This window comes from Podarcis vaucheri, assembly GCF_965113315.1.
Source record: "Podarcis vaucheri genome assembly, chromosome: 3".
Taxonomy (NCBI): Eukaryota; Metazoa; Chordata; class Lepidosauria; order Squamata; family Lacertidae; genus Podarcis; species Podarcis vaucheri.
The window spans coordinates 42,380,204-42,391,852 of NC_138761.1; the positions used below are offsets into that span (position 1 = coordinate 42,380,204).

Here is an 11,649-nt window from a genome sequence, read left to right on the forward strand (position 1 = left end):
CCTTTCAGGATACAAGTCCTTATAAGGTGGCTTAGAGGTAAGAAAGATACATGAATGAAACCACATTAAAATATAGCAATGCATCAGGATCCTTATAAGGGCTTTGACCACCAGCTGCCCTGTGGAAAAGGGTTAAAGATTAGCTGGAGTTGGCTCTGATGTCATCTTTGCCTACCCCCACCACAATTCTTTGCTGGGATGTATTTTTTAAAATTTACAGTACTTCACAGCTCATTATTAGAACATTCTTTTTTGAGTGGACCTGTTAAGCTTTCCAAACTTTTAATGTTGGTGGCACATTTTTTAGACATGCATCATTTCGCGACACAGTAATTCAGTTTTACTAGCAAACCAGAAATTAAACTAATCCCTTTCCAGCCCTGGGAGGGTTTGTGTGACACATCTGCACACTGCAACCGACACACTAATGTATCACATCACACTAATGTATCACAACACACAGCTTGGAAAGCTCTGGGCTAGTCTAATTGTCAGCAATTGTGAATATTGTAGTTACCGGTAATTCACATTTGTTCACCCAGGATAAAAAAGAAGATGTGTGAATTTGGACATGGCTATCAAATTAAAATACAAGATCTCCATCTGAACTTACTTGCAGATTAGAATGTTTGTCCTAAAAGTGGTAGGGGGGTAACAAAACCTTTAAAAGATTAACCTGACAATGAAAATGCAGAACTGGCCAGTTTCAGGGGCAGTTTGGTTTCATTGGGGAAATCTTAGTGACCTGCTATTTGTTAATCCTCTGTTACATTAAAGCTTGTTGATACGCTGAGAACTTTAGCTGTAAAGCAAACATGTTTTTTTAAGTGACTGGGTGCTGTTATGGCCTCGCCAGTTTGATATATAGTTACCTTCAGACTTCTCCTTTTGCAAAAGCTATTTAACACTGCAAAGTATGCAGACTTGTTATCATCATAAAAGTTTGTGAACATACATTACAACCCTGTGTCTACTTAGAAGTAAATAATAATGAATTTACTCTGAGGCATTCCTTTACCTGGGAGTAAATCACATTGAGCACAAGTATATTTCTGGGAGTCATATATACTGTATGTAGGAAGCAGTGTAGGAATTTTTTATGTGTACTTGCCAAAGTTCTGAGAGACAGGGGTTTAGATATTTTGTATTAAGAAATCCTAAATGTCTGAACAAACATTTAGTTTTATCCTATCTAGAAAGTAAAATAAAGCAGCCACGTCTAATTTACCCTGTTCAGTAAAATGCCCCTCAAATCTGGGCCTGTTTAATTCCATCAGTTTTGAACGTGAGTAAAGTGCTACAGGATTGGCAAACACATTTTATGAAGGAATAATAGATATTAAAGACTAATTTAACTTCTCCAAATCTTCCATGCCCCATCCATAAAAAGAAGTTTTTAATTTACTTTTTATTTTTTTAAAAAAATTTTTTACAAACGGGAGTCTATGGGTGGAATTCAACATTGCACCAAGGTTCCATCAATGCAAGTAGTTCTGCCTGGCAGACAGAACAATCTCCCTGCCCCTCCGGTGTGTTTGTGCAGATCTTGTCCTCCAAAACTGACTTTCCAGCACAATCAATGTGCATAGCACAGCCCAAAACAGTGAGCAAAGCTCTTGCATTAATGTAAGCAGCTCTGCTGCCGCCTAAAGCATTGGCCCTTGTCCATATGGATCATTTCTGACAATAAGGCAACAACAGTTAACACAAAATTATGGGTGGTGTTACTGGCACACTATGGCTGTAATCCTAAACACACTTAACAGTTATTTCTCTAGTAGGATATATAGCTTCCCACCCCTGCAATATACTTCCCAGAGTGGTTAACAAAGGGTGCTTCCAGATGGATGGTTGAGAGTTCTCCTGGTGCATGCAAGTTTCTTTCAGTAACCAAAGGATGCCATTGGTAACAAAATAAGAGTCTGCATTCTCAACCCATCCCATATAATCAGAAATGAACCTTTCTGTGGGAATCCGATAAGTGGATATATGAATGCCAGAAACCTGTTTCATATCTTACTTGATACACTTTCAAGGGCACATTCTGAAGCTCTATAATGCTTGTTTCACAGAGTTCCCAAAGAATACCAAAAGAAGAGAGGATGCACTCTGCTATAATTACATAAAGAGACAAGGAGCTACTTAATGGAATGGTTTCAGTCTGCTTTTCTCCTCCTACAGGGCCTCGGGTGTTGCAATGTCATTTCCAAGTGGTTTTTCCCCCGAGAAAGCACCCAGCTCAGCCAATATTGTGTAATTCATATTTTCATAAAATGGGAATGTTCCAAGCCAGAGGCTCAATTGGGTACATAGTGTACAAGTTCCTGTGATTCAGAATTGCTAGGTCCTCCTCATATATATCCTTATAGTGCAACTACTGGTTATGCAGAACCAAGTCTGTCTCTTGAAAAGGAATGTGAAAAGACCGAGGCAGCCGAGTAAAGCATGGCCAAGAAAAAGCCGCGTTTTGTGGAAAATATAGACAATATTTTAGCTACAACTCAAACTAAGGAGAATGAGGAGCTTCTGTTTACATTCAGAGGAGTGCTGTATCCAAAACGCCTTTGTAGTCTTGAGACCTTTGAAGCAGTAGCAGCCATGGAAGCAAGAAAGGACGATAGGCTGATTGTTGCTTATCCAAAATGTGGTGAGTATCCAGCTTTTAATGGAATTAAAGAGGAATGGATTGGGTTACCAACTGCTATCTGATCACATACGATTCATATGTTTATTTCCCCCATGTAATCTGGATTTACAGTTTCCATGTTTTGCTGTGCTTTTCATAAACGGGGATTTTGAATGCAAAACCTGCAAACCTGAGCAGCTGACTCCACAATGAATAACCTGTTGTGTGGAAGTGCCTTCTATTAAAGTTTGAACAAGGAAACCAGTGTTTATTTGATACCCAAAATGAACTGAAATGGGTCCCAGGTGCCCGGGTTTTGGGGTGCCTGGATTGACTCTTTCCTCAGTGGCTGAGCACCCCACAACAGCCATGAGCAGCAACTCAAGGCCCTCTTTTATGTGGAGAGGAGATGTGTGCCTCATAAGTCCTTGGCTCCAACCCATCCTCCATGTGGCTCAGTGAGGCCTCTGAAATGGAAAGTATAGTCTCTTCCAAAACTAGGCAGCACGTTACCAACAACAGGTAGGGAGGAGGCTGCGGCAAGGCTGGGCTGGGGCCAAGTGGGGAGGAAGCTCTCTCACATAAGAAGAGGGAATAAAAGACTGCAGTCTCCAGGGCCAGCCAAGGGGCTTGCATGGTGGCGACAGCCATTTAATCTGGATTTATCATTTCTGTGTTTTGTTGTGCTTATCAGAAATGGTAAATGGGGATTTTGGATGCCGTTGAAAACCTGCATGCATGAGCACCTGCGTCCACAATGAATAAGCTGTCATTTGAAAGTACCTTCTGTTGCAATTTGACAAACAAACCTTGCATGGTGTCTATGGCTTTGTTGTGATGTGGTCTTGTGACCCTCTGGTTAAAAATCTGTGATTAAAATTGACTGGCATACATGAACATAACTTTGCATTTGGTTGCGTAACTTAAGCTCCAGCAAACCATATGTCTTAATTGCTTTTATGTTGTAGGTACTAACTGGATGCTCAAAATAGTAAATGACATGATAGCTGTGATTCCAAGTTACAAGGACTTACCACCACTAGAAAACTGCCCAATACTTGAATTTGGACCGCCCACAAAACTTCAGGTTGGCATGATTTCCAAGTTACTCTAGCAAATGATCAGTGCTTACATGTGCCACACAGAAGGCGGACACTTTACAGCTATTATATGTGATTGTGTAGCATACATAAGAGATAGAGTTAGATTTGTTGAACATTGAAGCCAATTTTCGATAAACACAGAAAATATACTTCCTTTATATCAGTTTTTAATATATCTCTTTTCATTAAAAATCAATTTACAAATGGAAAGCAAAATAGAATATACGTGTCATCCTATGTTCCTCAGAGGACATAACCATTTACTTGATGGAGGTGCTTCTCAAAAACAGTGAATTATCCCTAATACTGTATCTGTACTTTTTGCATTTCATTTCCCCCTGACACCACTTTTTATAGCCACACCACTCAAGCCTGTATACTGTAAATATAATTGCAACTCAGGATAACAATGTATCTGAATCTCATGCTAAAATCTGTTAGTTTTTAAGGTGTGATAGGGAAGTTTTTTGGGGGGACGTGGGTGGTGCTGTGGTCTAAACCACAGAACCTAGGACTTGCCGATCAGAAGGTTGGCGGTTCGAATCCCCATGACGGGGTGAGCTCCCATTGCTCAGTCCCTGCTCCTGCCAACCTAGCAGTTTGAAAGCATGTCAAAGTGCAAATAGATAAACAGGTACTGCTCTGGTGGGAAGGTAAACGGCGTTTCCGTACGCTGCTCTGGTTCACCAGAAGCAGCTTAGTCATGCTGGCCACATGACCTGGAAGCCACATGACCGGCCAATAAAGCGAGATGAGCGCCGCAACCCCAGAGTTGGCCACGACTGGACCTAATGGTCAGGGGCCCTTTACCTTTTTAGGCAAGTTTTTAATGTTTGATGTTTTATTGTGTTTTTAATATTCTGTTGGGAGCCACCCAGTGTGACTGGGGAAACCCAGCTAGATGGGTCGGGTATAAATAAATGATGATGATGAGTCATCATTTTTGCTGTGAAAGGCTAACACGGCTATTCCACTGGGAATCCTTGCTACTAATATTCCTGTGCTTCCATGATGGGGGGAGATGACTTTAATAAGTTTATGAGGTAAAATGGGGGTAGGAGTGAGTATTTAGAATCATAGATTTGTATAATTGTAGTAGTAGTACTACTACTCCAAACCCATTGTTTACTTTGTTGTTTTCTATTTTTATCATGTAACTCAAAGTACTAATTCCCCCCCCCAATTATATGAATCAATAAAAAGGAGGAAATAACAACTTCCCTAGATCCTGAAATGACAACAACAGATCAACATTCCTTTAATTCTCATTCCAGGAGCTGGAAAAGCAGCCTTCTCCACGTATTATTTCTACACATCTCCATTATGATAACATTCCCAAATCTTTTATTGAGAAAAAGGTGAAGGTAAGTGACTAGGCTCCTATGAGATATTGAAGGAGTCTCCTAAAACCTGTGTGAGAGGCTCTCTCCCAGAGCCCAGCAAGCAAGACTGAGGGCTTGATGCTCCAGCCCTGGAAGGTTTGGGGTGTTTACACATTTCTGGGGTTCTGGGGTTCTGGGGTTGTTGTGGCTACACAAGATTTCAGGTTCACGTGCAATTCTCAGAACCTAACCCCTGCGCAAGTTGCTAGTCAACAGTAGTTCATATCACCAGACGACATAACTTGCTTTAAGCAACAAAATTTAATATCTCTTTCTTTCTTTTTAAATAGATGCTGGTCGTTTTCCGAAATCCCAAAGATGCTGCTGTATCCTATTACCATTTTTACAACAAAAACCCTGTTCTTCCAGATGTCGGTTCTTGGGATGATTTTTTTCCAAAGTTCATGAGTGGCGAAGGTATATCATATTAGAAGTTCTCACTTTCTGCATTTCTGAAACTTCCCACAAAGTATTTGTACATAATGTCTTTTCAGATGAAATGGAAACGAGTTTCAAATGAGCAGGGCTCTCAGTTGCAAGAAAAAGCCCACAGTCGATGTTTCTTTTACTCAGATTTGCATCATCAATTGATAATGAGATTGTGTTGTTGTTATTATTATTATTTATTAGATTATATATTGCCCTTCGTCAGAAGGTTTTAGGGCGGTTCATATTATATATAAAACTGGAATCTTACAGTGGCACAGAGGGCTATTGCCTACCACAAAGGAGAAACCCAGTTAATCTGAAGGAGTTTTAGAGCTCAGAATGATTCCCCCCCCCCATGTTTCTAATTTCAGATTAGTCAGTGCTGAACATACTTATGCAGGATTTCCCCCATGACATCAGGACTTCTGCAGCAATCATGTCATTTGTTTTAAGAGCTTAACAAATGGCAAATTCTAAGTAGTCACAACCACCTTTGTTTTTTGACTTGTCCATTTCAAGAGATACACGCACATTGGTCTCAAGAACTGGACAACTTAGAAATAGTCAACCACCTCAGCAAGCAGAACTCTGGCTGCACTTGCCCTCTTCTGCATGTATAATATCCCTTTTCTTGAGACATTTTATACCAGCCCTTTAGTATAATAGGTATAGATGACCCTCGTGTCCCTTTCCAATTCTACAATTGCATGGTTCAGTCATAAGAATGAATATTATGTTCATTTATATGAGCAGCAACAGTTTTTAAAAGCCTTACAGACAGGCCACATATGGTAAAAGACATTCCCTTCACCCTTTTTTCTATTCCCTTAGTGGCCTAGGCACCTATAGAAGTTCAGTGGCAGCATCTCTTTCATATGCAGAAGGTTCCAGGTTTAATCCTCAGCACCTCCAGGTTCGCTTGTGGAAGAGCCCGTCTGAAACCCTGCCAATTCACGGCCAGTCATAAATGCCAAAGTGAATTTAGACCTCCTTTCAATTTCTGATGATTTGTGTACAGATTTTACATGTCATGAAAATAGCTCCAGTGTCGGGTTAAAGTGAATGAATGAAGTGCTGTACCTTGGTTCTCGAACAGAATCCATTCCAGAAGTCCGTTCGACTTCTGAAAACGTTCACAAACCAAAGAACGGATTCCGATTGGCTGCAGGAGCTTCTTTCACTCAATCTGAAGCCGTGTTGGACGTTCGACTTACAAAAAATGTTCACAAACCGGAACACTCGCTTCCGGGTTTGCAGCGTTCGGGAGTCAAAACGTTCGAGTCACAAGGTGTTCAAGAACCAACTGTATTCTGATGTCATTCCCCCCCCCTCCATGTTTGAAATATGCTGTTTGCATTTTATTTCAGTTTGCTGGAAATCCTACTTTGACTATATCCTTGCTTGGGACAAACATGTGGATGAAGAAAATGTCATGATCATCACGTATGAAGAGCTGAAAGAAGTGAGCGTTCCTAGAAACTGAGATAATGATTTCACTTTTCTTCTGTTATGGCTACTATTAAGTATGAGTATTTTATTCTATATGTATATTTCTCTTTTGTTAGAAGGTTTGGATATTTAAATGTCTTAAAATATTTTTTTAAAAAAATATGGCCCTGCACTTGATTAAATACTAAGCACACCACAATGCCAGTGTGATTACCGTATTTTTCGCTCTATAACACGCACCCGACCATAACACGCATGTAGTTTTTAGAGGAGGAAGATCCGTAGGCATGCCACCCGTAGGCATTTCCTCCATAACACGCACAGATATTTCCCCTTGCTTTTTAGGAGGAAAAAAGTGAGTGTTATGGTGCAAAAAATACGGTACGTTTTGTGGTGTAAACTCTTTTTGCATATTGATAGGCTTGCACTTAATTTATTTTTGTTTTTTATAGTTTATTTGGGACTTTGAATAACTAAGTTTATTTTTTAATTAAAAGGAATATGGCTGATTGAATATATGACACATTGGAAATGGAAAAGATCGGTAGCAGATATTTGAAAAAAGAAATGCTTTTCAAGAATCTAAGTTACAGAAGCAAATAGAAAATTAAATGATGGTACCTTCGCTGTGGCGGGAGACAGGTGGCACTGTGGGTTAAACCACAAACCCTAGGATTTGCCGATCAGAAGGTTGGCGGTTCGAATCCCCACGATGGGGTGAGCTCCTGTTGTTTGGTCCCAGCTCCTGCCAACCTAGTGGTGCTAATATCAGATGCACCACTTTAGGAAGCTATAGCACATACATTTATGAATATATTTATTTAGATGTTTAGCCTGCCCAATTATTGAGTCTTAGGGCTCTACCTTTGTACCAAATATATTTATGAAATCATAACTAACTTTACTGTTATTTTCCAGAATCTTCACGAAGGAGTGAAGCGCATAGCTGAATTTTATGAGCTGCCTCTGTCTGATGAAATGATTAAGTCTGTTGCAGAGAGCTCCACCTTCCAAGCAATGAGCAGTAAATCTGAAGAAACACATGGTCGGTTTGCTCCTGTCCTTTTCAGGAAAGGTACTGCAAATATTGATTTTATGCCACTCCTTTGCACTGAATTCTCTTTCTTCCAGTAACACAAGCGCCCTCTAGTGGTGCCATTTATGGGGGGGCGGGGCGGGACAACTAAACATTATATTTTGTCAATACAGTGGTACCTCGGGTTACATATGCTTCAGGTTACATACGATTCAGGTTACAGACTCCACTAACCCAGAAATAGTACCTCGGGTTAAGAACTTTGTTTCAGGATGAGAACAGAAATCATGTTCTGGCGGTGTGGCAGCAGCAGGAGGTCCCATTACCTAATGTGGTGCTTTAGGTTAAGAACAGTTTCAGGTTAAGAACAGACCTCCGGAATGAATTAAGTACTTAACCTGAGGTACCACTGTATCTTGAAAATAGTTTTGCTCCATTTCCCTCTTCCTCACTCCCATCCCACATATAGAACCAAAGTTCAAAAACACTGAGAACCCCTAAAAAGCCTCTGTAAGACCATTCTGCAATAATTAGAACAAGGAAGTCTTCCGGTCCAGAAGAGCTTGCACATGTCATATTTTAAATAGGCCAAATTAGTCTGCAAAAGTAGAAGTTACTTGTGCTGTGACACCACAGTTTTCTGCATTCTCTCCTATCAATAATTATTATTATTATTATTTATACCCTGCCCATCTGGCTGTGTTTTCCCAGCCACTCTGGGCAGCTTTCCACAAAACAGTAAAATACAATAACCTATTAAACATTAAAAGCTTCCAACTATGTAGAGTATGAGGCATAAAAACCATGAGTCCAGGGCAGCTCATGTTTTATTATGTCAATAATCAAACAAGACAACTAAAACTGTGAATAGTGGTCTAGGTGATCAGGGAGTTGGGGATCTTGTTGAACTTGAAAGGTTCTAGGTGGACAAGCACAGGACTGCACAGTGGGATAGATGCAATTCAGTGGGGCTTATTTCCAAGTAGGTTGGGATAGAAATAATGCCTAAGTGTTATGACTGTAAACAGATTAGCCACAGTAGAGTTTGCCCATGCCATGTTTTAAATAGGCCAAATCAGCTGTTTATAACAAAGCAGCTTCTGCAAAAGTGGAAGTTACCTGTGCCATGGCATCACAGTTTTCTGCATTGTCTCCTGCCAATAATTGCCAGTTATGTGGAACAGGAAGCATAAAAGCCATGAGCCGAGGGCAGCAAATAATGAAACAGTACAGTTAAGAAATTAAAAAGCAGTTTAAAACAACTTAAAACAGTTTTTTAAAAAATTCTAAGCACAGTGGACTGCACTCCACGATCTGCATCCGAATGTGTGACGTTTGCCAGTATTAAAAATGTTAGCACTTGGGTGAGGCTTGGAAATTACAATATTTGGGTCAAGGAACACAGAACAAAGCAGATCCAGGGATGGAACTGGAGCCAGTGGCATAGCATGGGGGGCCCATAGAGGCAGTTCCCCTGGGTGCAAAATTCTTAGGAGCCCAAAATTTCCACTTTTCTCTCATCTGAGCTCTTGAAGCTGGTGAGCCGCAGCTGCACCTCAGAGAGAGAAGACACTCAGCATCCTCCTTCCCTGGTGTGCCCCCCCCCGCCATTCCCCTACAGCCACAGGAACCTGATTCTGCCTCAGAACGGAAGCTGTGTGGCGGCAGCAGCACCTGCATGGTGTTTAAGGTGGCATGGAAGGATTCCCCCTTTAAAAACTTCCTCTTCTCTTCTCGCACCCCTTGTAGAGGCAGGTCACCACTCACCCCCAACACCTCTCCCCCCCACTCTCTGGCCATCCCTCTGCACCGCAGCTAAAAAAAGCCCCTCTGCGCTTTTGCCAGTAAAGCACCACAACTCCAGAACTTTGTGTGCCCCCTTAAGAGAGCCTAGTTCACTTAATAAACCCGCCCACATATTGAGGGGTAGAATCATAGAATCATAGAGTTGGAAGAGACCACAAGGGCCATCGATTCCAACCCCCTGCCAAGCAGGATGTGTGGGGTATGCTGCTGCCTTGTCCCAGGTGCTAGCAATCCACACTACGCTATTGGTTGGAGCTCAGAACCAAATAGTTTTCAGAGAATCTAGAGGCTGGGTGGCTTGGGGCAGCTCCAGGCAGGGAGATGGTTACAAAACTCCATTATCTAAGAGTAACAAGGTTAACCAAGGTGGGGAAACTGGTCTTTCCAACTTTCTTTGCCAGCAACTAACCTAAAAGAGAAATATTAAACTGCCAACACCCAATCTAATACACCCCTTAGCCTTTGCTTGTCTCAAAGATATTCAGCAAGGCAGCTGAGGTTTAGGATCAGAGTTTTCTCCTAGATGGGCTACCTTCCCAGGTTGACAAACCCAATCTGCCTCTCACTTCCTTCTACAGTGCATGCAGAAACCGCCACCTTGACCATTGGACCCACTGTTGGTCGCATCTGCTTATATACCTCTCAGTTGTTTCTGTCACTCGCTGTTGACATCTCCAGATAGCCCCCATCTGATGCATGTTAGTAATGTCTTTCCTTGGTTACACCCAAGCAAGTGTGCCTGGGGTTGCAGGATGAGACAGATGACAATACATTCACTTGTTTCAACATTCAGAAACCATAAATCTGTTATCTAACTCTCTATACAGGAAGGCATAAAGAGTGAGATTCATTTTTCATTGTTTCTTAATAGGTGCTGTGGGTGATTGGAAGACTTTGTTCACTGAAGCCCAGAGCCAGGAAATGGATGCAAAATTTGAAGAGTGCTTAGCAGGAACTAAACTGGGTGCAAAGCTAAAATATGACCAATATTGTAAATTTTAAAACCTTGGATTTGGAGGTTATTATCTGAAGCCTTTCGGTTAAGAATAAAATAATGTTTAAGTGCTAGATACATTTATGCACGGGGAAAAATGTTCTCAGTCTTTTTTGCTTTCAGGTCATGCACTCAAATTATAACATACTAAATGGGAAGAACATGAAGGTGTGCTATGAAATAATTTTGCGGCAGCATGCTTTGGCACCGGGGGACGGAGAGCAGGCAGGGCGGGGCTGGTGAGCATCCTGGGGGTGGGGCACGCCGCCTGCGGGGCTTGGTGCCCAGCGCAGGCTGGGCAGGCGCACCCTGCTAGGATCGCGCTCCCCCTGCACTCTTCTTCTGGCAGTGCTCACACTCACCTATTCAGTTGCTGCATTACCCAACTCCTTAAATGTTTACTTTTATAAACTCCTTCCTGTGTATATGGAGCCATAGGAAAGCTACATACATCTGTTGCATCGCCCCCATATGTTTGTTGTTGTTGCTGTTCAGTCGTCTAGTTGTGTCCAACTCTTTGTGACCCCATGGACCAGAGCACGCCAGGTACTCCTGTCTTCCACTGCCTCCTGCAGCTTGGTCAAACTCATGCTGGTAGCTTTGAGAACACTGTCCAACCATCTTGTCCTCAGTCGTCCCATTCTCCTTGTGCCCTCCATCTTTCCCAACATCAGGGTCTTTTTCAGGGACTCGTCTCTTCTCATGAGGTGGCCAAAGTATTGGAGTCTCAGCTTCAGGATCTGTCCTTCCAGTGAGCACTCAGGGTTGATTTCCTTCAGAATTGATAGGTTTTATCTTCTTGCAGTCCATGGGACTCTCAAGAA

General features: G+C 41.8%; 1 protein-coding gene across 2 annotated transcripts; it reads left to right on the plus strand.

Annotated features, from left to right (window-relative positions):
• The first annotated feature begins 2,372 nt into the window (after positions 1-2,372).
• LOC309529842 (sulfotransferase 6B1-like) lies at positions 2,373-10,944 on the plus strand. 2 transcript variants are annotated; one of them, XM_082218101.1, is made up of 8 exons: positions 2,373-2,647; positions 3,595-3,713; positions 5,004-5,093; positions 5,402-5,528; positions 6,908-7,002; positions 7,908-8,064; positions 10,703-10,837; positions 10,927-10,944. In XM_082218101.1, the coding sequence occupies exons 1-7, from the start codon at positions 2,446-2,448 to the stop codon at positions 10,831-10,833; spliced, it is 921 nt and encodes a 306-aa protein (XP_082074227.1). In that variant the 5' UTR covers positions 2,373-2,445; the 3' UTR covers positions 10,834-10,837; positions 10,927-10,944. The 2 variants fall into 2 exon arrangements, with proteins under 2 accessions (XP_082074227.1, XP_082074226.1); XM_082218100.1 differs by lacking the exon at positions 10,927-10,944 and having other exon boundaries at positions 10,703-10,923.
• Positions 10,945-11,649: the final 705 nt, after the last annotated feature.